The sequence below is a fragment of the Apiospora kogelbergensis genome, assembly GCF_038363985.1.
Source record: "Apiospora kogelbergensis strain CBS 113332 chromosome Unknown utg000003l_segment0_segment0, whole genome shotgun sequence".
In the NCBI taxonomy this organism is placed as follows: domain Eukaryota; kingdom Fungi; phylum Ascomycota; class Sordariomycetes; order Amphisphaeriales; family Apiosporaceae; genus Apiospora; species Apiospora kogelbergensis.
In genome coordinates, this window is record NW_027117420.1 from 2,930,876 (window position 1) to 2,957,358 (window position 26,483).

General features: G+C 55.3%; 6 protein-coding genes across 6 annotated transcripts; 1 reads left to right on the forward strand and 5 right to left on the reverse strand.

The window, feature by feature from the left end:
• Window positions 1–2,284: 2,284 nt before the first annotated feature.
• On the reverse strand, window positions 2,285–4,027 carry PG998_005719 (uncharacterized protein; the record flags this gene model as incomplete). Its single annotated transcript, XM_066872537.1, has 2 exons — window positions 2,285–2,880; window positions 3,451–4,027. The coding sequence occupies 2 exons, from the start codon at window positions 4,025–4,027 to the stop codon at window positions 2,285–2,287; spliced, it is 1,173 nt and encodes a 390-aa protein (XP_066732634.1).
• Window positions 4,028–4,898: 871 nt separating this feature from the next.
• On the reverse strand, window positions 4,899–5,710 carry PG998_005720 (lactam utilization protein lamB; the record flags this gene model as incomplete). The annotated part of the gene is made up of 3 exons (XM_066872538.1): window positions 4,899–5,259; window positions 5,310–5,537; window positions 5,589–5,710. The coding sequence occupies 3 exons, from the start codon at window positions 5,708–5,710 to the stop codon at window positions 4,899–4,901; spliced, it is 711 nt and encodes a 236-aa protein (XP_066732635.1).
• A 470-nt stretch (window positions 5,711–6,180) lies between these two features.
• PG998_005721 (uncharacterized protein) lies at window positions 6,181–10,156 on the forward strand (the record flags this gene model as incomplete). Its single annotated transcript, XM_066872539.1, has 3 exons — window positions 6,181–7,417; window positions 7,492–9,849; window positions 9,915–10,156. Coding segments are annotated over 3 exons (3,837 nt in total), but the record flags the coding sequence as incomplete, so codon positions are not given.
• Window positions 10,157–10,749: 593 nt separating this feature from the next.
• Window positions 10,750–16,447, reverse strand: PG998_005722 (polyketide synthase; the record flags this gene model as incomplete). The annotated part of the gene is made up of 9 exons (XM_066872540.1): window positions 10,750–11,104; window positions 11,241–11,438; window positions 11,503–12,140; window positions 12,197–13,384; window positions 13,486–14,463; window positions 14,538–15,414; window positions 15,518–15,675; window positions 15,739–16,042; window positions 16,119–16,447. The coding sequence occupies 9 exons, from the start codon at window positions 16,445–16,447 to the stop codon at window positions 10,750–10,752; spliced, it is 5,025 nt and encodes a 1,674-aa protein (XP_066732637.1).
• A 1,203-nt stretch (window positions 16,448–17,650) lies between these two features.
• Window positions 17,651–24,266, reverse strand: PG998_005723 (polyketide synthase; the record flags this gene model as incomplete). The annotated part of the gene is made up of 7 exons (XM_066872541.1): window positions 17,651–17,739; window positions 17,810–18,780; window positions 18,988–20,531; window positions 20,722–22,124; window positions 22,200–22,600; window positions 22,692–23,924; window positions 23,977–24,266. The coding sequence occupies 7 exons, from the start codon at window positions 24,264–24,266 to the stop codon at window positions 17,651–17,653; spliced, it is 5,931 nt and encodes a 1,976-aa protein (XP_066732638.1).
• Window positions 24,267–25,136: 870 nt separating this feature from the next.
• PG998_005724 (uncharacterized protein) lies at window positions 25,137–26,255 on the reverse strand (the record flags this gene model as incomplete). The annotated part of the gene is made up of 3 exons (XM_066872542.1): window positions 25,137–25,496; window positions 25,555–25,742; window positions 25,814–26,255. The coding sequence occupies 3 exons, from the start codon at window positions 26,253–26,255 to the stop codon at window positions 25,137–25,139; spliced, it is 990 nt and encodes a 329-aa protein (XP_066732639.1).
• Between the last annotated feature and the right edge of the window lie 228 nt (window positions 26,256–26,483).

Below are 26,483 nucleotides of genomic sequence, written 5' to 3' on the forward strand. Positions count from 1 at the left end.
AACATTTGGGCTTGGGTTTACTCATGATCCCAAAGTTACGTCTTCATCATGTCTTGCTCCCTGGAACGTCTTCTAATAATAGAACGCGCTACCAGCCGCCTCTTTGATTCGTCCACATCCTCCAGCCGAAGTCCAATCGCACTTTCGAGACATTCGGATCACCTGGTGCGAGTCTCATGGTGTTTCAATGTTTGGGGGAGGGAGTACTACTCGAGTTTGTCTTGCGTATTCTGCCAAAGACTTGCTAGTTTTACAACAATCGAAATGGCTGAGGATATCAAGCAACATGTCCTACGAAATCTAGAACCATTTCTCTTCGAATATGTCTCATCCTTGCGGGACAAGATTTGGTCAGTTCCACCAGACGGATATGTGTGTCAATGCGTTGGACCAGGCCTACGGAGAGACAAATCCCATAAGACCAGCCATGAGACACAACTCCATCCTGATTAGGCGATATATCCCAACTGCATGCATCCGGGTGCCCCAACAATATGTCAATGCGATAGACATATAAAACGGCTACCGTCGTCTCGATATAGACGACCCTTTCCTTTTTACTATTCGGTTCAATACTAAGGGATTATAAGCCCAACTGGAACGAAGGTTCATAAATGCGACTCTTTAAATCAGCGCACACGACCGATAACTCAGGACATCCTGTATAAAGAGGCCTGCCTCGCTTCCTCTCTTATCTGGTGAAATTCCAATCACCAACACCTTGTGTAACCCTTCCACACACATTTGGCGACATCACCAAATACACTTCCAACAAAACCTCTTTCACGGCGCCGATCACCATCTATGTCCATATAGACGACCCTTTACTACTGATCATAGCATCGCCATCAGCACTCAACAAAACGTACAGATCTTGAGAGTGCCACTCGCAACTCAACATCACCCTTTTCAGCCTTCCTAGAGCCCAATATTGGCCCATAAGTTGATAAATATCGCAGCCAAGACAACATGCGTTTCTACTCCCTCTTCTTCCTCCTTCCCCTTCTGGGAAGCAGCACCATCGCCTCGCCCACCGGCGCCGACACAGGGGTCTCTTCCTCCTCCCCTCTACTGGAGGCACGCCAGCGGGGAACCTGCAAGTGTCCCCAGCCCGACGGGGAGTTCCCTAATCCGTGCCGTTGCTCCCAGTACCTGCGCTGCATTAACGGCGCCGCCATCATTGGCATGTGCCAGCCGGGACAGCTCTACGACTCCGTAGTGGGTGTGTGCTACCCAGAGCGCATTGCGCGATGCGCACCCAGTCAGGATTGCTGCTCCTCTTGAGTGTTTTTTTTTGGGGGGGGGTGAGATACCTAGGTTCGATGAATACAATGAAATTCCCAGGACCAGATTTGCTTTTATGCCAAATCAGTAATGTACTATTAGTTTCAAAGTAATTCCTTGTCAAACATACGCGTTACAAATACTTTAATCCGCCTGACGTTTCGAGTATGGGCGACCACGCGGTACTGATGCGGCGCTACAGACGATTGCAATTTACCCCTGAGTGGTGTTAGACAGCTCCAGCACGCGGCCCTTCTTATAGCATGTCCTTGAGATATTCACTGACCAGCCATCCACCTCAACAGCAATTTCATAATGATGACATAACAACCCGATTACCAAAACACCCAACAAACACCCGACAAACACCAAGACATCTTCATCGTAAAAGCCTGATCACGTGTCTATACTATAGATACCGAACCTTTACAGATCCCAGAGAAGAAGGAGATCTCCCTCTTGCCTGTGTCCTTTATGATCCGCATAGAGTGCTATCTTGGACCCATGTTCTCCCGAACGACACAACTGTACCTCAGCACGCGTAGCTAGCATTAATACGGGTAGCCTTCCGAGCTCACAGCCTCCTTCCGAGCTCGCCACGGCCAGAAAGTCCTCAAGTGCCTGCGTGACGTATTTATCCTCGGACCCACCACTTGGCCTGTTGGCTCGGAGCACATCAATGTTGGAACTTATGGCGTGGCCGTTCTACGACCCGCCTACGGTGCCGTCGGCAGAGCTCATCCAATTATGTTCCCATGTGAGCTCCTGTATCATGGCGTCGGCAAAGTCTGGTTAGGGCGAGGGTGAATCGGCTTGTACTGAAATGAATCTCCCCGCGGTATCAACTTTTATCATGGAGGACTGGGCCTCCAGAGTAACATGCCACTGGTCCTTGTGGTTCTGAGCGAAGCGGTAATTATATATGGCATTCGGGGCTCCCAACTGTACAGTTAAGCTGCTCAGCACCACTGAGGAAGCTGAAACGTGGGACGCGGTTATGTTAAGAAGTCCCCCAGGTGACTATGTCAACTGGCGTGAAGGCGAATTGCTGCCAACGGTTAGGTTCCTTGGCCCTGGCATCGAGAACGTAGCTACGGCCACGGAACGAGTAACTTGTACCGTCGAGCTTGATAGGAAGACTTGTTTTGTTAGGGGACGTAGACAATCCCATTCCAGCTGATGATGCCAGAGCTGCCGAACGCAGAAGAGCTGGCCACAGTCCGTTAAAACAGTAATGAAACGAGCCAAGGGCAATTGCCGCGGTTTTCGAGGTGTTGGCTTTCCTATTCGTGAGCCAAGGGCCTGTGCCATTATTACGAGCAAGCGAAACAGCTTCCAGATCGATCGACATTAGAGAAACCAGGGGCATACATAGGGAAAATAAATGCAACAACTCAAGAAGATGCGAAATAACCTGGACTGCTATGCCGATGGAGGGTCGGTTGCCTGCGACTATAGGTAGCAGAGATTCGGAACTAGTCCAGTCCCGCAAGTCAGTGATAAGGGCGAGGGCACTGACAGCGATTGAGATGAACAAGCCGCCAGAGGCCACGAAGGTCAGCATTGACGACCTGATGTCATGTATCCGGAGTTGCGCTATAAGAGAGGGTATCTAAAATGCAATGGTTCACAACAAGCGAGATAACCTTTGGTTGCACAGACTACAATGTCAGAAGCGATTCGACTTCAGCTATAAAGATTAATGCAACGTACCCCAGTACAGGGCGTAGGGCCTTTGGTCTCAGCTGCCAAATAACAAATACATTTGCTTTGGCCATCCTGCTTCTCTAGCGATGCAGATGACTGATGAACAGCTAAAAACAAGTCCTTGGCATTGTGACAAGCAATCCCGCCAAGTAAACAAGGACTCCAAGAAAGAAGGGGAGATACGGGTTGGAACCACCAAACCTTTACCTATAGCTGTAGCTAAGATAACCTCTTATTCTAAAAGTTTATAATGGGTCACGGCCTATAACATTGAATATATTCTCACTGCTGTAGTCAGATGAGGTACACCAATACTTGAAGAGAACCCATATTCGATTTGGATCTCTATAGAAAATGTATTCCAGCCTACTCATTCGCCGGTTGCCATCTTAAATTCCATATATGTATCGCTATTAAAACTCAGGCCCAAGCTGGAATCCTATCCTAACGTAGACAAACCTATTGTGTCGTTGGATGTACAATAACCAGCATGTAAAACGGTATGCTTCGGGACCTTGTTGCCCAAGGTTGGGATCTGCATAATAATCACCGACGTGTACCCAGGAAACAGATTGCCATGGCCGACATGGCTAATATCGGCGGTATCAGCGGCAAAGAAAATACCGCTGGGTATGTCCTTTGTGATATACAGATCTGTAGCCGGGTCGTCGGGAAGAGTGACAATACCAATCCCGGCGATTGGAATAACCCACCTGGAGAGATATATCAGTGCCGAGTTACCAATAGAATGGACAAGGGGAGCTTGCTGGTTATAGGGAGCATTGTGGTTCTCGTTGTGGAAGCTAACCGGGGTTACTGAATAGGTCATATTGGCGACGTCTCCTAGGAACGAGCTAGCCGCGCCAACAAGACCAGGCTGTGTGCTCGTTACGAGGGGTGCATCCAGAGACCAGCATTCAAAGATCGAAGAGCCGGCACCGTTTGCGGTGATGGCGGTGATGTTGAGGCTTAGGGCATGGACGGCGATGGGCAAAGTAGCCATGAGAAAGATGGTTGCTCGGGTGATCATCTTCATTATCATCGTTGGATCAATGGATGGGGAAGCAGAGGAATGGGACCCTATGAATCTGAGGGCGTTAAGAGAATGCGCAAGAATTGAGGGACTATCATGAGCTTTGGCCTTCGACTCTTGTTGCTTCCCAGCGAGAATTAATTCCCCTTTTAACACTTCACTGCTCACCTGAGTTGTCAATACTACGGGCACACCTAAACTAATCCTCCACGGCCAAAACATGTGTTAAAGTAATGTGACCTCAATATCTTACAGCTTACGTCAGGCTGACCCAGCGAAAACAAATCGCCCAGCATAAAATTGTATACCGTAATACCTTTCCAGAGCGATTGGTGGGATTCCCGAACGCATCTGTACGGTAGAAAGGGGGGCTGCGACTTCCCAGGCTCCTGCTTAGGTTACACGATATCTGCAGCGCATTATCATTTAATCGACCAATGGTAATCATATAAAGGCAGTCAGATTTCAAATGGTGTGGTTCACTCACAGGTGTCGCACACGGAATCGGAACTTGAACCAACTGTGTGTCATCGTATTAGGTCAGATTATAAAACGTGACAACGGCTTTATGGAATATTGTGGCTTTCAACAGCCTATGTTTCGGGCTACGCAGAATAGAGACAAGTTTTAAACTGCCGAACACCCAGAAGGCTGGATAATAACGTGTGAAGCGGTGAGCGTGGTGCCATCTTTTCGAGTTTTAACCCCCTTTTCGATTCTTACCCACCCTCCTCCGCCTTACCCCTTCACAATACTTCTGGGTAACCTTCCAACGAGGAGAATGTTACAAGCTTAGCCCAACAGACTCTACCGAGTTAATTCATGTGATTAATGTAATGGGGCTGCCGGCGCATCGGAACACCGAGCAAGCACGTCACGAGAAACCATTGGCCTTGTTGTACTCGTCGACCACCTCCCTCGTAGCTGTCACGATCTCAAGGCAGCCGGGCGAGTCGGAGTGGCAGCAGACAGAGATAGCGTAGTCCTTGGTAGGTAGCGGGACGACCTTTCCCGAGACGGACGATGTCACAGCCGAGTCCTGCAGTTGTTGCCGCACGTGGCGCTTGACATCCTCGGCCCTCCACGGTTTCTTCACCCGGTCGATGACCAGCCGGCCGTCGTCGTCGTACTTGACGTCACCGTAGAACTCGACGACGAACTCGAGGCCCATCTCGGCCGCGACCGTCTCCTGGCACGTGCCCGCCAGCCCAAACACCTTGATGCCCCGGGGACGCCTGCGTAGACAGCCCGGCACACCTCGGCGTCTCGGCACATCATGCCGTACAAAATCCCGTGCGGCTTCACGTGATTCAGTTCAACCCCCTCGGCATCGAGAAAACCGCGGAGCGCGCCGACTTGATAGATGATGTTGGCCGTGTGCTCCTCGGGGCTCAGCTTCATCTCGCGCCGACCGAAGCCTTGCACGTCGGGCAGCCCCGGGTGGGCGCCTACTTTGATGCCTCGCTCCTTGCATTGGCGAACGGCTTGCTGCATGTGAAGAGGATCGCCGGCGCTATATCATTGTCAGCATCCCACATCGGGTTTCATTGACTTTGGAACTTACTGGAAACCACAGGCCACATTGGCGTGGTCGATCATGGGGATGAGGTGCTCGTCTGGTCCGCAGCTGTAGTTGCCATACCCCTCTCCCAGGTCAACATTGATGTATGCTTTGCGTGATGACATTGTGGATAAGACAAGGTTCGATATGGGTGATTCGATGTCGATTCTGCTCGGATTTGATGCCATGCAAAGTCATGGGAGAGTGTTAGCGACAGGGCACTTGGAGATCAGTGTTGGAGACGTCTCCAAATCGCTTTTACCCCATCGTGCCACATGTCGACAATGCCTGCTCGATTTCCTGATTTGTCTTCCCCGCCCAAACCTTGCCGCGCATCTGATTGCCTATCTCAGCAGTTGGACAGCATCTCCTTATCTTCTACCCCAACATCACTTATCTTGCATGGACAAGCGTCTTGCCGACACGCTGATCTTAATGTTAATCCCCCGCAATTCCGCTTCACCGGGATGATAGGCACGGAGCCATGTGTTGCTGATCGCGTGTCACCGACGAGCCTGGTGCATCGCTTATCTACCCTTTGATCGCCCTTCCCTGGCAATGCGGCTCCTGCATCCTGGTGAAACATCATGTAGACGACCATTACTCAACCATATCAGTCACTTTCAACATGGATCATCTAAAGACTATCCTCATTGCGAATCGCGGGGAGATCGCCGTCCGTATCATCAAGACTGCAAAGCAGTTGGGTATCCGCTCCGTCGCCATATACACCGAGCCCGACTCGGCGTCGCAGCACGTGGCTGACGCGGACGAGGCACACCTGCTCGAAGGGCCCGCCACCCAGGCGTACTTGGACGGCGAGCAGATTATCAGGGTAGCGCTCGCGTCGGGCGTGCAAGCCATCATCCCGGGCTACGGGTTCTTGTCCGAGGACGCCGGGTTTGCGCGAGCCGTGGACGCCGCGGGACTCTACTTCGTCGGCCCTAGTCCTGCAAGCATCGAGCAGTTTGGGCTCAAACACACAGCGCGGGAGCTCGCGACGCAGGCCGGTGTGCCTGTAGTCCCCGGGAGCCAAGGGCTTCTGCGTGATGTCGATGATGCATGTCGTGTCGTATCCAAGGACCTCCCCGGGGGTTGCCCCGTTATGCTGAAGTCGACGGCGGGCGGTGGCGGGATGGGGCTGCAGACGTGTGCAGACGAGACCGAGCTCCGGGCCGCTTTCGAGACGGTCCAGTCACGTGGCGTGGCCCTGTTCCAAACCTCAGGAGTATTTCTCGAGAAGTTCTATCCTGCGGCGCACCACATCGAAGTACAGGTCTTTGGCAACGGCCATGGTCGAGTGGCGGCGCTCGGGGAGCGCGAGTGCAGCATCCAGCGACGGCACCAAAAGGTTATCGAAGAGTGCCTGAGCCCCTTTGTGGTTCAGAGGAAGCCGGAGCTGAGGCAGGTCCTCCTCAACGCTGCCGTCACCCTGGCGGAATCGGTGAAGTATGCCAGCGCGGGCACGCTGGAGTTTCTGGTCGATGACGCAACGGGTGACTTCTTCTTCTTGGAGATGAATACCCGGCTCCAGGTGGAGCATGGCGTGACTGAAATGGTGTACGATCTCGACCTTGTCGCCTTGATGCTTCGGCAAGCAGACGCAGTTCTTGGCGGCCAACGAGGGCTTTCAGCCGACGAGATGGACAAACTGACGGAAGCAGGCGAAGAACCGAAGGGGCATGCCATAGAGGTCAGAGTATACGCCGAGAATCCCGCAAAAGGATTCGCACCGTCTCCAGGCTTGCTCCAGAAAGTGGAATGGTACCGGCTTCCTGGGACACGTTTGGATACATGGGTACGGGCTGGTATCAGTATCAGCCCGCATTACGGTGAGTGATCACCAAGTCATAGGTATATTGTGGTGTGCCAGTTCGAGAAACGCTAATATCAAATGAAAACACAGACCCTCTATTGGCGAAGATCATCCACCACAGCCCGACCAGAGCAGAAACCTTGACGGGACTCGCAGAGGTCCTGTCCAAGAGTGTTGTGTGTGGCCCACCTACAAACTTGGACTTTCTGCTGGCAATACTAAAGCACCCGAAGTTTCGAGCTGGGGAGACGATCACTCAGTTTCTCACGTCCTTCGACTTCCACCCACCAGCAATAGACGTTCTGGCTGGCGGTGCGTATACTCTCGTGCAAGACTACCCTGGTAGGCCTACTATCGGAAAGGGATTTGGCCACGGAGGTCCTATGGACCCAATCGCATTTCAAATCGCCAACGTTCTGGCCGGGAATCCTCTCGGGACAGAAGGGCTTGAGATCACGTTGACAGGCCCGGATCTGCTGTTTCTCGGCGATGCCGTTGTGGCGCTCACCGGCACAACCATCTCGGCTACTTTAGACGGCGACGTCTCTTTTCCTATGTGGACAAGGGTCAAGATATCTGCTGGGCAGCGGCTTAATATTGGAAAGACCCTGTCCAATGCCGGGTGCAGATCATACTTGGCAGTGTATGGCGGGTTCTTGAATGTTGCTGAGTGGTTCGGTTCCAAGGCAACAGTGCCAATGACTATGGTCGGTGGCTACCAAGGCCGGCCCATTCGCACCGGAGACCACTTGAGGATCGTCGACAAACTTCCATCCACACTGGTAGAACCGGCCTCACGTTCCCCTGTAGCCATTCCATCGGAATTGGTGCCCAATTACAGCCACGAATGTTGGGAGCTACAAGTCATGCATGGACCATATTGTGAAGGATATCTCGCAGAAGAAGATGTCGACATGTTCTATAGCACCACCTGGGAAGTATCCCATAATGCTGCTCGCGGCGGCGTGAGGTTGATCGGGCCGCGGCCGAAATGGGCGCGGACTGACGGCGGTGACGGAGGTGCCCACCCGAGTAACGTCATTGAGTACGGCTATCCTATGGGCGGCATCAACTTTACCGGCGACGAGCCCGTCATCCTACCCAACGACTGCCCCGACTTTGGCGGTTTTGTATGTCCCTTCACCATTGTGAAGGCGGATTACTGGAAGATCGGACAGCTCCGGTCAGGCGATACGGTCAGGTTTCGCCCTGTCTCTCTCGCTGAAGCGCTTTGTGCACGCAGAGAGCAGGAGGAATTCGTCTCCACCATGGCAAAGCATCTGCATACTTCAAATCTCCTTTCTACAACCCTGGGCAGTGTGATCAACAACCCGCTAGAGAACAGTACATCAAAGGACTCGACTACTAGCACACGCACTGCAGCAGAACCTGCCCTATTAACACTTCTCGAGGAGACAACAAGCCGTCCGAGCGTGGCATATCGCCAAGGCGGGGATGACTACCTGCTGGTTGACTACGGCCACGGCAGCTTCAATATCAACCACAAATGCCGTACCACGGCGCTCAAGCGCAAACTCGAAGCAGGCACTGGCGCTATCCGCTTTTCCGCCACGGGTGAAGGTATCTACAACACGGTCTGTATAGGCAACTCCATGATGATCTACTACAACGGCCTCGCGGTTCCGCGGGCGCAGCTTCTCGACTACCTCGTATCGCTTGAGGATGAGCTGGGCGACCTCCGGCATGCCGCAGTGCCCAGCCGCCGCTTCACTTTACCACTCACCTTCACGCACCCGAAGCTGACCGAGTGTGCTGAGCGGTACATGGCGAACCAGCGCCCCTACGCGAGCTATCTACCCGACACATTCCAGTTTGTGGCCGAGAACAACGGGTTGAGTGGTGCTGAGTACCGGCGTCTGTGGCTCGAGGCCGAGTTCGTCTGTGTGGGAGTAGGTTTCTTCATGGGGCTGCCCGAATGCCTGCCTGCGGATCCGCGGCACCGGCTCAACGCGCCGAAGATGAACCCGAGCCGGACCTGGACGCCCGAGGGCACCGTCTCGTGGGGCGGGTCTTGCCTGGCCATCTACCCGGTTGAGTCCCCCGGCGGCTACATGATGGCCGGGCTGACCATCCCGGGAGTCGACACGCTGGGCTACAAGCGCGGGTTTTCGCAGGAGCGGCCCTGGATGTTCGAGGACATGGACGTCATCACTTTCGAGGAGGTTGACGAGCGTGAGTACGACCGACAGATGGCACTGTTCCGCTCGGGACGGTACCAGTTTAAAGTTGAGAAAGGCTCAACATTCGACATGAAGGCGCACAACATGCTCCTGGAGAGCGTCAAGGACGAGGTTTCGATTATGAAGAAGAGGCAGAAGGAGTGCCAGGGTAAGATGGTCAGGTTAGAGAAGGAGCTCCTTGCCAAGTGGGATGAAGAGAAACAGGCCAAGGGTATCTCTATCAACAATATTGAGGCACTTCTGAATGGTGAGTCCGCCCAGCACAATGAGAAAGAAACAAAAATTGACTTCTGGGCCTCAACAACCCAACAGACCCTAATATTGAGGTAATCGAAGCACCAGTAAACGCGAATGTGTGGAAGGTCTTGGCACAAGAGGGCCAGATAGTAGAGAAAGGACAGATTATCACGATACTCGAAGCCATGAAGATGGAGGTCAACGTAATTGCAGAAGATAGGCTAACCGGCTCCAGGATCGAGAAGGTGCTTATCTCCCCCAACGATATCGTACAGAGCGGGAAGCCATTGGTCCTGGTCCGAGCAGCTACTCAATGAACTATTCCTAGTGTTAAAACCCACGCAATTTAAGACCATTGCTAAAGACGACCGCCTTCCTGGTGTGAATCGAGTTAACTCACAGCCATTATGAGCAATCCGGAAGGCCGCATCGACTTGTGCCGTTATCGGCCAAACGGACGTTAGGTCGGTAGCTCTATGGTTGTCAGATAATGTAGCGAGTTAAAGTACATGCAACACGTAATAACCAGGAGCGAAACAAGACGTTGGGTAAATCTGGGATACTTACATATCGCTGAGAATTCTTACAATCAGGTATTCAATATTGCTGTCATTATCTCTTCGCTCTGGCTCGACGGGAAACCCCAAAATTATAAATTCTCCGGATTCAAGGTGTTAGCTTGACATAAAACCGAAAAAAAGAAATAGAAAAGTTGTCTCAGTGTTTTAGTGTCTGTAGATTTTGGAACTCGGTATACCGTTTCCGGGGGCTCAGGGCTTCAGGGGCTTCAGGGGTTACTAAACTTTCCATTATTCTATCGTACGGCTTAAAGACTGTAACATGGCCATTCCGCTCCAACTTAGAAATCTAGCAATAGGAACATAACAACCTGCTTTTCTTTCCACCCAAATTAAGATACCATCTTCTTCAGATCCCCAATAGTCGCCACCTCGAGGTAAAATGCATCCCGAATCTCAATCCCCAAATCCTCCCGGAACTTCTGCGAGATGACCAAGGACATGAGAGAGTCGAGCCCAATGTCGCCGATCTCGCACTCGTCGGTCAGCAGGCCCATGTCGATGGCGAGCTCCTCGGCCAGGATCTCGACGGCGCGGTGGGCCGCGCCGTCATCCGCCTCGTCCTCGTCGCCGCTGTCGGGCCCAGGGGTGTTCTGACTGTGGCCGTTGGCGGGCGTAGAGTCGCCAGGGGTCAGAAGGTTGAAGTCGAGCTGAGGCACCGACATCTTGTCGCTGGAGTCGCTGCTGCTGGGCTTGCTTTCGTGTCCGGAACGGGGGTGGGGTTATGGGGGTGGCAGATACTGGAGGTTGGCTGGTAGTCGTCGTCATTGTCTTCGCTGTCACTACGGCGGCCATGGCCTTCTCCTGTAGAGAGACTGCGGACGGCGTTGGGGCAGCTTTGCCCTTTTTAACAGGACCGGCAGCAGGAGCCGCCGCTGGGGCGCCGATGGGGCGGAAGAAGCGGTTCAGCATCACGCGGGGCCACTGTCGGAACAAGATGGCCTCGACCACACCGACGATCTCGCCGTCCTGGAGGATGTAGACATCGCCGACGTACGAGGTCAGGTTGTTGCTGCCGTAGCTGTTCCGGTCAGCCTCCGATGGCACTTCAGGCACCATGCGCACGTAGGCGAGGTAGCGGCCACCTGGCGTCAGCGGCTTGGCAAACCGCATCGACTTCCAAGAGGGGGGTGAAAAAGTTGTTGGTGTTGTCGAAGTGGGTGCCGCCGTTGAGGATGAAGCCGGACAGCGAGACGCAGCCGTCGATGAAGTGCGGCGGCACGGTCCAGTCGCCCTGAGTGTCGTGGGGGAAGACCACCTCGGCGAAGGCTTCGTCCTCGTGCAGCACCACCGATTGCATGGTGCGGTACATGCTCGAGTAGTCCACCAACTTGCCGAATAGGGTGTAGGCGAGCTCCGTGGTGAGCTTGTTGGCCGTGCCTCGGAGGGCCATGTCCTTGAGGGCGTCGATGCGGCTGGTCACGAGGCGGGCCGTTCGTGCCCAGTCGGCCAGCCAGACCGAGGCGTCTTCATAGTGGGCTGTGGCATGGCAGTACCACTTGTCGTTGGCCGGGTTGAACCACTTGACATGGACATCGTTCTTGTCGAGGTCGGCCTCGGCGTTAACAAGGATGGGATGGGGATCAACGGGGTTGTCGTGCTTGACGACCGGATCGTGGTACTCGAAGTTTGCCACGTTGATGCCCATACCACTGAGCTCTGATGGGAAGCCCCTTTCTTGGATCCTTCGGGCCATCGTGAATGCCATGTCGGCATGGAGGAACTGGCACAAGTTTAGAAAGGGTCAGGGAAAGAGCAGGGGGTTGGTCAACAACTTACCGATGAAGCAACACCATAGTTGTTCATGGCATGTCCTGCAATCACATCTTTAAGTGATGAGGCGGTCATGTCGGACTCACCCAAGACCTGAGCGGTCGCTGAGTCGTAGTTCTCGGAGTAGAGCCGGTGAATGCTAGACGTGTGAAACCCGCTTATGGCGGGAAGCGCCGGCTCGGGTAAGATCTGGCCCTTGGTCAAGTTCCAGTCGCCTCGGTACTGAATCCAGTAGTTCTTGTTGTTCCAAGCGTAGGTCGGTGCGTGGACAAGTCTGAGCGCCTGCTCAAACGGACGATGGAACTCATTCCAGTCGATCTGGATTCCAGCCTCGTAAAGACTGCTCAGCGTCTTTGCCAATGATGTCCAATTGTCCGTGTCTCGGTGTAAGCTAGAGCATGCGAGACGCGTCTCTGAAAGGGTGCGGCTGACAAATCCACTGCAGACGGGGTGGTGGCCCAACTCAAGCCAGACCGTATTCTTCGACACCACGCCAGCTTCCCATGCCACATTGAGGGCTCCCGCGAAGTCCACAGTCTTGCGCAGAGAGAGGGGCAGGTAAGATGAATCAATGTCCGAGCCAGCCTCGATGATGGCGGTGTCGCGAGGGGAGATGATGGGAATCGTGGGCTTGTTGTAAACAACACCCTGGGTCTGACGGATGAGGTCGTCGACGACGAGGTCCATCTGGGCCGTATGATAAGCATGCGGGACGTCAAGACGCGTCGCTCTGTATCCTGCCTTGGTCAGACGGGCCGAGAGGGGTTCCAGATGCTCGACGGGTCCGCCAATCACAGTCTCTTTAGGGCTGTTGATGCAAGCGACCTCGAAAGGTGCGCCGTCGGCTTCGCGCGTGATGTCTTCGACGGAGGCGCGCACGGCCACCATGCAGTTGGTGTGGGACGCGCAGTTCGAGTCCAAGATGGCGGCTCGGGTGCCGACGAGGAAGACAGTGGCGCTGTCGGATATCACGCCTGCCACGGCCAGGGCGGCATACTCGCCCAGGCTGTGGCCGATGACGGCGGTGGGCTTGATGCCATACGACATATACATCCGAGCGAGGGCAATCTCGACGCAGACGATGGCTAGATGGATGGAGGAGGCGGGTAAGTCCTCTTTGGCGACAGTCTTCTTGATAGAGGGCATGAAAGACGGGAAGTTCTGGCGACGTGCCAGGCTGTCGAACTGGTCGAGCTGTGAGCGGAAGAAGGGAGAGTCTTGGTAAAGCTGCGCCCCGATGCCCAAGTAGAAAGTGCCTTGGCCAGCAAAGGCGAACGCAACAGGGGGCGCTTCACTGAAGTAGGGGTCTGAGCTATGGCAGTTTCGATGTGCGGGCGAAGCTGCTTGACGGCATCGGCCAGGGAGGTGACTACGACGGACTTTCGGTATTCGAAGTGGCGCCTTCGAGCCGACAGGGTGTAGGCAATGTCGGCGAGAGATGCATCTTCCGTGGTTTCGATGAACTCGACGAGTCGTCTAATGTTTAGGCTGAGAGACGGCGGCGTTCTTGCCGAGAACGTAAGGGTATGGGCTTGTCGCGTATCCTCACCTAATCGAGGCTTGGGACTGGCCTCCTCGATGATCATGGCTGTATTGCCTCCGGCAGCACCGAAATTGTTGATCATGGCCATCTTCTTGTTGTAAGCACTGGACGCCTTGAAACCGGCAGCTTCATACGGGATAAGGACGCCCAGCTTGCTCAAGTCTGGCAACGCAGGGTTCAGGCCCGTCTTGACACCGATGTGAGGTGGAATGGTGTTGTTTTGGAAGATTAACATGGTCTTGACGAAAGCCATGATTCCTGCCGCGGCCTCTCCGTGGCCCATGTTGGCTTTGACTGAGCCGACATGCAGGGGTGCCGGTCGATGGCCCTTTCCAGGCGCGAATACGCTCGTCACAGATCTCATCTCGGTAGGGTCTCCGGCTTGTGTTCCAGTGCCGTGCATCTCCACGTATCCCACATCCAGGGGGTTGATTCCAGCCCGTCGGACAATCTGATGGTACAGCATGGATTGTGCTGCGTCATGGGGGTGCGTGATCGAAACAGCTTCTGCTGAATGAGAAGTTGCTGCCGATAGGACCACGGCGAGGATGTTATCGTTGTCGGCTTCTGCATCTTCAAGCCTCTTCAAAACCACGCTTCCAACTCCGTCTGAACGACAATAACCGTCCGCTCCCTCATCCCAGGTCTTGCAGCCTCCTGTAGGGGAGAGGAAGTGGCCTTGGCTCAGTCCAGCATACACATCAGAGTTCGTGATGATGTTCATCCCTCCCTGAAGTGAGACAACCAAGAATTTGTCAGCGTTTGCAAGTTAATAGCCTCGCATATAGGGGTCAGGAAACGTACCGTGATGACCATATCGAGATCTCCAGCCCACAGCGACGAGCAGGCGGCCTGGATAGCCGCCAAACTCGAAGAGCACGCCGTGTCGACGCTCATACTAGGGCCCCAAAAGTTGTTGAAGTAGTTGATTCGTCCGGGGCCGAACGCCCGGCACCCTCCAGGGATGAAATAGGTACCGACGTCCTGACCTGAGTTGACCTCACGATAGTCGTCGCTAGCCTGGCCGTAGAAGGTACCGACACGCTGGCGGTGGATCTTGCCGCGCCCGTCGACGTACCCGGCGTTCTCAAGGGCCTCGTAAGCAGTCACCAGAGCCAGGCGCTGCATCGGGTCTGTCTGCTCGGCCTCACGGGGCGACATGCCGAAGAACATGGCGTCGAAGAGACCCGGGTTCTCGACAAAGCAGCCGAAGGGGGTCCTGGACGTGTTATGGTTCTTGCCCGCGGCGTCCACGTGGCTGTCGGCGTCGAATCGGTCAGCCGGCACGCGCCGGTGCATGTCGGCGCCCTGCATCAGCCTCTCCCAGAACTCGTCGGTGCTGTCGGCGCCCGGGAAGCGGCAGGCCATGCCGACGACGGCGATCTTGGACGAGCGTGTATCCTTGGGCGGGTTTGTGCCGAGTGCGAGGTCTAGAACCGCCGGTAGGATCGCGAGGTCCGAGACGGCGGCGTTGGGCAGCTCGGCCCGCCAGCTCTCCACCAGATTGTGGTTATAGTGCGAGGGCTGGATGCTGACCAGCTGCGCCGACCTGGGCGACATCTGCTTCAGCTGCTTGGTTACGGTGTCGATGATCGAGTCCCACCGCACCCGCTCCGTCAGGATCTCCTCCATGATCTGCTCCAGCAGGGGACCGGCCTCGGTCTCCCGAAACGGCTCTCCGCTGACGGGCGATATCAGGGGGTAGGAACAGCTCTCGTGGGGACTCAATCTTGGGGATGACGGGGTCCACATGCTCCGTCCCGTATACCTTGTCCGTATGCCACATGCCCTGGATCTTCTTCATGGCCACATTCTTGGTCTTCTTGAATCCCTCCGACTCGGAAAAGAGCGCCTTCAGCGTCTCTGGCGGCCCTCCTATGCTGACCGAGCCTCCAGCATTGTCGACGTTGAAGACGCTCGCAACATTGGTTGCAGGGTATTCCTGATATTTTGTCTCGTTAGTCACATGGTTGCAAATGGCTTTTTGTTTCAGTTTTACACTGACCTTTTCGTCGTTGAACTTCTGTACTGACTCACGTGCGTGGTCCTCATCCACGCCGTGAACGCAATATACCCAGGCGCCGTCGGCATTGATCTCATCCTGGGAAACCTCCAGCGATCGACAAACTTGATCGACCACCAGGCCAAAACGGAATGATACTCGGGTGATTTCTTGGGCAATGCCTGGTATCATCGAAAAGCTCGGAGAGAGACCAATGGCGGCTGCTGAGAGCAAGCCCGATCCCCTACCGATGAGTGTGGTGGTGTTCGGTGTGAAGTTGTATTCTAGAGGATGGGCCTCATGGTATCTGGCCATCAAAACATTGGTCAGCCTTCTATTTCATGATATCTCCGTGGAATAATACAGACGTGATATGAACTTACGCAAGAAAGCTGCCGACTTGGAAAACGAGAACCAATACCCGTTCGATGGCGCCCCCTATTGGCGTCTTTCGCAGTTTAACAACGTGATCTGTCAAATCGAGGACGCTTTCGAAAGGAGGAACCAGGTCTCGTTGGGCGCGGCTCAGCCGGCTGCACTCGTCCTTCACTGCCGCCGTCACTGACTCTAGGAACGATGCCAGCACCACATGATCCCGCTCCTTGGCGAGGAGATGCAGCTTCCGGAAGAGGACTCTCTGGTCGCCCTCAGGGTCTCCTTGGGGGATTTCTCCCGAGAAGTACAGGACTTTGGCCGAAGTCATCTTGATCATGTTTCTGTCTGCTTTGCTTCGCATGGTCGAGTGAAGCTACTACAGCGCAAGTTTGATATTCAGAACATCGAAAGCAATTCCCTCAAGAGCTGCTCCCAACAGCCAGTATTTAAGACGGCGCCTCAGCATCACGTATTGGGGATATCGAACGTTTCGAAGATGATGCCTGCTACGCGTCAGCTGTAATTCATCACCGTCGCTTCCGGAATTGCTGACATTTTTCTTATCGTCTCGCAGGTGGCGATCATGGCGTAAGAAGGAAAACAAAATATCAAATGACGGCCCCCAGGCAGGGACTCGGTTGTTGATTCTCTCCAAACTCGGGCCCGTCATCGTTGGACTCAGGCCCGACGTTCCACTCGGGGCCCCAGATAATCCGAACTCAGGCCCGTATAGGTCGATGCCCGCCGGGCCACCACCCCTTTCACATGTCTGAGACAACCTTTGAGCGCCTCTGCGACGATGCTAGATTTCCTATTTCCCTCTAGCGTCTCTTAGAATAGTGCAAGAGGCTTCTTACACACCGATGATAAGACTTTGAATTTCATGCTTTCTCGCGATCAACACTACCACATACCCCCTGATTCTCACCTCCGGTCAGCAATCAGGAGCGGCTGAAAAATGAAAGTTCGATCCGGCTGACTGTGTTAGTTCTGTGGCGTATCTTCCGACTCACTCTATACGACGACGACATGAAGTACCGGATGAGAATATGCGATCGAAGTCAAACGACCTTGTGGCAGTGATGCCGTGCTACTTACTTATATTTAGACTGAACTTCTAACTTGAAACATGCATAATTAATAATCATTTCCAATAGCATTGTCGTATCGGCGGAGTATGGGCACTCATAAAAACTCCCTCTGAGAGTAAATCTCCCATGCGGTCAGTTGGCTGCTTCTCAAAATGGCTCATATTCACCAATGCCGGGAGAGCGATTGCTATGTCGGATTGTGAACTTTGGATCCTAAGCCTTTTATTACTGGCACTGACACCCCTTTCCAGAAGGGAGGGCGGGCAGCACCATCGTATGTAGTTATCACACAGCATATATGGGCAAAATTACCAGCTCGTCCAAAAGAATAGTCTAGCCCATGAAATAACATTGCGACAAAGTTGAGACAAACTATGGCAAAACAACACGATAGATACACCGATTACGGAAAGGAAAACCAAAATACTCAAACAAATTAATCCACAACCTTACTTCAACCTCTCCATCTCTGCAATCTCACGGGTCACAACTGAGCTCAGCGAGCGCACATACGGCGGCTTCATCATACAAAAGTGGTCTGCAAAGGGACATGTCAGTCAGTACATCAATCACAAAGGGTGAGGGAAAACAAAAAGAACACGACATACCTCCGTCAACAGTGTGCACCTGCACCTCCCCACCCAACAGCTCATCCCATCCATTGGGCCCAAACGTCGTCCGACTGCCCCAGAACCAGGACTTGAATTCCTCCTCAAAATCCCCGACGCTGACAGCCGCCGGGTCCGCCGCTTCGCCGAGCGTGGGGCCCATAGCGGCCGGCCTCTGCACCGTCGAATTGCACAGCGTCTGGTCCGGGTTCTCGTTGACGCCCCAACGGGCCCAGACGACTGAGACGCGGGAAGGGCGCTTCGCCGACACCGGGAACGGCCGCGGCGTGTACGAGTGCAGGGCCTTGATGGTGGCCACGGCGTGGGCCAGGTCGCCCGGGTCGAGCAGGACCTTGGTGTGCTCGACGATGACGCGCCAGGCGCGGGCCACGAACGCCGTGTCGATGGCGCGGGCCTGCGGGATGGCGCGCGGGACCCGCATGTCGATGAGCAGCAGGCCCGAGATGGTCTCGTGCTCGAGGACGGCCAGCTGGTACGCGACCTCGTAGGCATAGGCGGCGCCCGCGGAGCGTCCGCCGATCAGATACGGGCCCCGTGGCTGCAGGCGGCGGATGGTCCGGATAAAAACCTTGGCGAGATCAGGTATGGCCAGGTCGAAGGCGTTGGGGTCGTCGATGAAGGGCGACTCCAGCGCGTAGAGGCGTTGCTTCTTTTCGAGAGGGGCCAAGTGCACGAAGGCGTCGGCCGAGCCGTGGCCGTCGGCAATCATGAAGACAGGTCGCAGGGTGGAGGATGGGCTTCCTTGGATCAGGACAGCGTTGGATGTGATTTCGGCCGGAGGTGTGAGAATCATCTGACTGGTGCTGCTGGAACCAGACGAGACGTCGCTGGCATCGTCGATGCCGCGCACATCACCGTCCAGCTCCGCTTCAACATCTGCTACGGTTGGGTGGTTCATGAAGAACGAGGCAGGCAACTCTTGGCCTGTCTTTCCTTGTACAGCGACATGACTTTGATGCTCATCATAGAGTCAACACCGGCCGCTTCGAAGTCCCCAGCGTCGGCGAAATCAGCTGGGGTCATGCCAAGCTCATTAGCCACAATTTTGAGAAGAATTTCGCTCGGTCGTTCGGTCATCGGCAACAATGCTCCGCGGCAAGCTTCCCTGGATACCGAATTGGGTTTCGTCGTTGGCAATGACTCAACAATGGTATTACGTGCCGGCGGCGGCGCCTTCGCCGGTTCCGCAGCTCCGCCCAGTTGCTCCCCTGGCCTCTGCCACGGTCGTATACGTGAGGAAGAAGGAAGCTGGTAATTCTATACCCGCCTGTTTCTGAAGGTCTGACGTGATGGCGATGCTCATCTGCGAATCCACACCAATATCGGTAAAACAGGTTGACGAGTCCAGCTCATCCAAGCCCACGCCCGTTCGTTTCGCTACAATTCGGAGCAATGTGTCGGCGTGGCCCTGTACTTCGGGCGAAGATGGCATCTTTGCATTCGTACTCTTGTCTCGGGAAGGCGGGTCAGGGAAGTCCCGGAGCCCACGTCTGCCATGAGGTAGCGGTGCAACAGCAATCGCCTTTGGCACCGGCGCGGTACTAGATGGATGGCTGGCACCCGATTGCCCGATAACGATCGAAAAAATCTCCTTTGTCATGCGTTGGAACGTGATGCCAGTGCAAAGAGCAAGTAGTCTATCTTGGTCAAAGACGTAGACATCGCACACAGTCAAGCCCTTGGCCGACTGGTCGCGCACCGTGGCGTAGCACATGCACGGCGTGCGGCCGGTAATGGGGGCCAGCAGCTGGAAGGTGCCGATGCGGTTTGAGATGTGGATTACATCCTTGTGCTTGGCTGGGTCGGCGTTGAGGATGAAGCCCGACAGGTGCACGATTCCGTCCATGGTGAAGGGGTTACAAGTGAACTGGTCCCGACTTCCCGCGCTGCTGTCTAGCACACACGCGGCCGCAGCATCCTGAAAGTCAGCCGGCAAGTAGGCTTCCTCGATGCACTGATATGGCTCGTCGTACTGGACCTCGGCATCGAACAGCTTGTAGAATAGGTTGCGTGAAATACGGTGCGTCGGACCGCCCTTGGACGTCTCGATCAGACTGGCCACACGTCGGCGTATCATGTTCTCCATGAATCCCCATTGCTGAACCTTGGATGGAGCATGAGGGCTGAATCGCACCTTACACAAGCCGTGGGTGGCCGATGTACCCGTCGGGCCTGTAGAGGAGAAGGACACTGACATCTCCGTATCAGTGTCTCCCATACTACAGTCAATGTGGATCTGGTGCTCCTCATCTCTAGCACGCACCACGAGAGCGTGCGTCATCTGCAGATCCGCGACCTCGAGGTGGAAGCCCTCGCCAGCCAATCCTGTTGATTTCAGAACGTAAAACGCTGCCGTGTGTGCCATCTCCACAAACACGCTCGCCGGGCAGAGCACCACACCGCCCACAATGTGCCCTTGTATGGCTGTCGTTAGCTCGGGATGCGTCGAGCTCGATGTGAATCTCGCCTTTGTCTCGCCATCTCCCGAGGTCAGACTATCCAGGCGTTGCAAGAAGGAGTACGGTAGCGATCGATGCTGCGTGGACACTTCTGTCTCTCCAGAGCTAGCTTGCATCGTATGCCTGGTCTTGTACGGCGCCCAATATGTCTTGGAATCGAACGCGTATGGGGGGCAAGTCCAGGAGCCGCAGGCAGGGCTCGGAGTCGCGGTGGAACTCACGCCAACTGACAGGCAAGCCCGCTACATGGAGCGTAGCGAGGCAGTTTGAAAAACTCTTGAATCCATCCTGTCCCTGTTGAAGACTACTCAGGGTGGTCAGGTCCTTATTGGAGCAAGACTTGGCCATTAGCCCTGTGCAGACGGGATGAGGGCCAAGCTCAAGGGCAATGGCATTCGTCTGTAGTAGTTTGTGCGTCTCGCTCGCACGCACTGCACCCAGGAAATTTACGGGCTCTCGCATCTGGCGGCGGAGGTACGCGGCGTTGAAAGTACCGTCGTCACGCACGATCTCGCCTAGCAATGTTGAGGCGACGGGTACGCGAGGCGCGCTAAAGTGTACCTTGTCTGCGGCCTCCTCGAAGCGCTCGAGGAGCGGCTCAAGCTGACTAGAGTGGAAGCCGTACTGCACCTTAAGGAGCGAAGCCTGGACGCCGCGGCTTTGCAGCGTCGCTTGCAGCACGACGAGCTCGTCGTTGGTGCCACTGATGACCGTCTTCTCTGGCGCATTGATACAAGCGATCTGGCAGGTTGGACACTTGGACTCGCGGAGCGCGTGGGTAGCATCATCGTAGGACATGCTTACTGCCAGCATAGAATAGGCATGTGCCGTGCAGTGCGTCTGGATGAGCGAGGCCCGTGTGTGGATGAGGTATAGCATATCGCTGACGGAAAGGACACCCGCCACACAGAGCGCTGCATATTCGCCCAGCGAGTGCCCCATAACCAGAGTTGGTTCCAAGCCGAATGAGCCGAGTAAATGGGCCATGGCGACTTCTAGCGCCGCCAGTGCAAGTTGCGTTTGGCACGCCGTCGCCGTTGCCGCGTCCTGGGCGCCGATTATCAGGTCGAGGAAGCGATCAAGGCCCTGGGCATCGCACAGGTCCTGGAACGAGTCCAGCGTAGACCGGAAGGAAGGTAGAGTGTGGTACAACTCCGCACCCATACCCGTGTATACGGAGCCCTGGCCGGTGAAGGAGAACACCAACCGCGCGTCCTTCAACGGTGCCTTATGAACAGTCCCAAGCTTGCTGAGCAGCTCTTGGGTGGACTGCACGACATGTGCAGACCTATGCATCTCATGTATTCTCCTGGCAGTGGTGGTGTATGCTAGACTGGCCAGATCGGTCTCCGGGCTCTGAAGCAGGTACTCCCTTAGACGTGCCTCGTTAGATTCAAGAGACGAACGTGTTCGGCCAGAGCAGACGACGATGTGGTACGGACGTTGGTCCTGCGCCCTCCACTCCGAGACTTCGGGCGCTTCTTCTATCAACATGCTCACGTTGCCGCCTGCGGCATCGAAGCTATTGACGATTATCTTCGCCAGCCCGTTACCCTCTCGCGTAGGTCGCAGCGGGTCGGTGCCGTCAGAGACCTTGATATGGGCCGCATCTATTGCAGCAGCGAATTTGTGATTGATCTTGAACGGCCAGTTGGGCTGAGGGGGTATGACACGTTTTTGCAACATCATGATGGCCTTGATCAGTGATGACACGCCCGCTGCTCCCTCGGCGTGACCGATGGCAGCCTTCAGAGCACCAACGTGAAGCGGGAAGTCACTCTGTCGACTCGGACTGAAGGTCTCAATGATTGCGCTCATTTCGGCAGCATCACCGGCTGCATATAGTTAGTTAGTATACTTTCACGTTTCTTCAGATCGTAGACGGTTAGACTTGCCTTGAGTTCCGGTACCGTGGCATTCCAGATATGAAATCTCATTCGGCGCTACACCATTGCTCTGCAATATGGTGCGGTACAGATCGACCTGCGCAGCGCTTGAGGGAAACGTGATCGAGCCCGCTGCTCCTGCATTTGTATTCCTCGCGGTGCCCCGAACCACAGCGAGGATATTGTCGTTTTCGCGCAGCGCATCTTCGAGACGCTTCAGAACAACCACACCCACGGCTTCGCCACGACAGTATCCGTCGGCGTCGTCACAGAATGTCTTACATGGTCCCGTTTTAGAAAGGAAACCACCTTTACTCAGGCCGGAATACAGTTCGGGCGCGACGCAAATGTGCCCGCCGCCGGCGATGGCACAGTCGACCTCGCGGGTCAGCAAAGCGTTGCATGCTAGGTGGACTGCCGTGGCGCTGGCCGAGCATGCCGTATCAATGCTGGTGATACCACCACCCCAGTGGAAATAGTGGTTCAAGCGGCCGGGGGCGAACGATCGCATCGTACCGGGGGATGTAATGGGTATCGATGCCTTCTTGGTCGTTGATGGCTTTCCATTCTTCGGCAGACTGCCCCAGAAAGGTAGCGATATGGGCACGAAGCGTCGATGCTGTCGCGTCGGGCGAGTAGCCTGCCATTTGTAATGCTTCGTAGGTGGTCATGAGCAAGAGTCGCTGTACCGGGTCCATTTGCAGAGCTTCTCGGGGAGAAATGGAAAAGAGGAGGTTGTCGAACTTGCCAGGGTTCTTCAGGAAACACCCGAGCGGTGTCGATACGGCTGTTGGTGCCTCGCATGAAGAATCGAGAAAGTCATCGATGGGAAACCTCGACTCTGGAATACGTCGATGTGCTGAACGTCCGGACAGAAGGAGATCCCACAGTTCGGAGGTGCTTTCGCTGTCTGGGAAACGACCTGACATGCCCACAATAGCCACACGGTCAGAACCACGGCTGTGTCCTTCCGAGTTAGGAACGTCGTCGTCGACGCTGATGTTGTCTATGTTGACAGTCGGTATGACGCGCTGCAACTCTCGCTGGACGAACGAAACCGAGTGTGTGGGCCCCACGGGCAGTAGTCGCGCGTTGTCTCTTCCTTTCAGGGAACTGGCGACATTTTTTATCGTCTCTTCTAAGTACAGGGGAAGCTGGGAAATGTCTGCAATAATCACTCGCAAGAGGTCCCTGAGCGTCGAGGCATCATAGGGCTCGCATGTGCTTGACGAAAAGATGCCCTCGCAACGGGTGAGGGTATCGAGAAGCGAAGAGCTTCCCAGTATACGTTCAACCTCCAGTGCAGGCAGATGCGCGGCATGGACTGCGATGGCTGAGGGAAGGCGGGATGTTGAGACCTGGTTGAAGTGCTCCGAATCTAAAAGGCGCTCCAGCGTGGCTGGCGGAGCGAATACTGTGGCCCATGTTGAGGCCTCGACGCCGATGTAGGCAGTCCGCAGACGGTGACTGCCATGATTAAAGAAATCCAGGCGTTGCTGAACCTGAGCAGCATCAATGCCGACGAAGGTGCATGCCCAGGACTCGGGCGAGTCTTCGACAGACCGCGTTCGTCGCCACAACTCGATGCCGAGACGAAAGCTGATTGCTACAAATTCCAGGCCAAGCCGCACGACATCGCGCGCCGTGGTGGCCGTTGCTGCCACAGCAGCGGCTAGTAGCCCGATACACACGCCGATCCCGTGCGTCTGGCTCTCGATACTAAGAATGGCCGGCTCGTCCTCGGCAAGTCTGACCCGCCAATTAGCTGGCGCTCACGCAAAGGCACTCTTTCAATACATACATTAAAAGCTCTGCGAGCTGGATGATGGTGATTAGGGTGGTGCCAACGGCCTCGTTCAGATGTTCGGCCGACTCGTGGCGGCAGGTGAGGTCGCGGATATCGGCGAAATCGCCGTAGAGCTGGCGTTCACACGGGTGCAAGTCCTGGCGTAAGCATTGCACCACATCGGTGGCATCGCGCAGAAACGCACGCAGGCTGGGCCGTGTCTTTGCGATTTCGTAGAGTCTGGCGACGGCCGACGTCTTGGACGCCAGCTGGTCGCCGAACAGCAAGACTGTGGCGGACTGCATGGTGATGTGCTAGTTCGCCCTGTAGAGCATAGCTGCCATCCGCCAACCACTACATATATAAGGCGTCCGGGTACCAGCCTCCCGACGTCTTGTTGTGATGCCGCAGCGCCTCATCTCGGGACATTACGCGCTGCTGCCACGCGTGGGTAGCAACATATGGCCTGCCACGACGATCGTGCAGCTGAGTCCAACCAATACAGCACGAGGCTGTTACCAGTGGGGATAGAAAGACATGGCGGGTTGATGCTATCTCAGCCGCCAACGACGAAGCACGTGTCTGGGCGGACGGGGGTTTCTCCTCGGGCTTTGCGAAGACATCCCGTTTGCTTTTTTGGTCTCGGTACGTTACTGCATGGAGCAAGGCGTGGGCCAAGGTATGGAAAATCCCGTATCCCCTGACTAGCTACAACGGCAATCGCGTACGCAGATCATCAAGGGTATAAGACAAGCTTCCAAGGGGTGGGGTGAAGAAGAAGAAGAAGAAGAAGAAGGTCAGTCAGCAAACCCAGACCCGTAGCAAACTCGACGGCTGGACCCTGAACGGGTGAAACCTCTGTTTCCCCCCCCATGCCATCTCTATTGGGCCATACACAAAGCTGATTGACTCGAGATGCACCAATGATGGAAGGTAGTTGGCACACGTTCGCGTTGACCGCTGCTGAACATGATGTCGGGTAATGCAGTGAGTGGGACCCAACTGCCGACAGAACATAGTCTTCTATAGTCTGCTAGGGGGTATGGGAAATGGTTGAATTGGAGGATGTTATCTTCAACGTCCAGACTTGCATTTACTACTACTGCCACCTTCTACGACACGGAGAATGTTTACTCAAGGTCCATATCCTCCACCCACGTGGCCTTGTGTGCCGCTTACTCCCAGAAAAGATAGACGCGTGTCTCTACGCTGCACCGCGGCTCCGCGTCTTCGGTCCCAGGCACCTCGGGCGATCCGTGCAGGCAGCCCTTGGCCACGTTCGGGTCCTCCGCCGACGCCGAGTCAGCGAACTTGATGAAGAGAACCTCCTCGGGCGTCTGCTCCGGCATCCAGTACCACCGCTGTGCCTGCGGGTTCTTGGGCGGGAGGCCGCCCATGGCCCCGCCGATGTAGTAGCCGCACTCGTTGATTTCGCTGGGCTTGCGGTTCTCCGTCGGCACCAGGTCGTTCTGCTTGTCCAAGCTGCGCCAGTCGCAGACGGCGATCGGGTCGCGCTTGACGGTTCGCAGGGCGCGCTGCAAATCAGCCCTTAATTAGTTACCATTGGCAACAGATCGACTACCTTGAACTTACCCAGACACTGTAGGCGGCAAACCGCGGAACCTTGACCTTCTCCTCGCCCGCTGCACGGCAATCCTGCGCCTCCAAGACGGGACCCGCGAACGCCGCAATGTCGCGGCGGCAGTAGCGGAGCGTCTGCTCGAGTCCTTCCAAAGAAAGGTCGATATGCATTTGACTCGCTGGGCCTTGCGGGAAAGGCACTGTGTGATTTGGCTTGTCAGTACTTACGAGAATCTGCGTTATAGAGAGGCGGCGGGTATAGCGGACTAACCTAGGATCTTCTTGGAAGGGGTTTTGACCTCGTCATTGTCTCCCGCAGGGAACAGACTCGACAGGTCCGGCTCACCGGGCGAGAGTCTGCGCCGGAACACGACGTTGTGGACGATGCCTCGCTTGGCGCCGGTAAGCTTGATGGCCAAGTTGAGCGCCTCCTGGGCGTACGTCTCCTCGACATCCTTGATGTCGGTGCCGTTCAGGAGACTCTCGGTGGACAGGGCCGACTTGTGCTTGATAAAGGTAAAACCTTGCACGTCCAGCCCCTCGGCGCCGCCGACGACGTCGGTGGCGGTGCGGAAGTCGTGCAGGACCAGCTTCTCCTCGACGCTGGTCTTGGTGTCGGGGGCGGCAAACATGGGTCGGTCATGGGCTGAGACAGAGAGATCGGGCTCCACGAACGTGAAGACGCCACAGGCCGGGTTGCTACTGGTGGCCATGGTTAATGAACAGAATTTGCGGGTGAAGTAGACTCGATGAGGACTATGCGGTGAAGATATGGAATCGAAGATGTCGATGAGAGCCGAGCGTCACCACCAGCCTTTTGAATAATCGGCCGGCGCTCTCTTGAGATATCTCGCCATCCTCGAATATCGCGCTGGCCGCCAATAAACGTACCACACCCAGTCCATTGGTACTCGGCCACCAGCCGTCTACAGAGACACGTG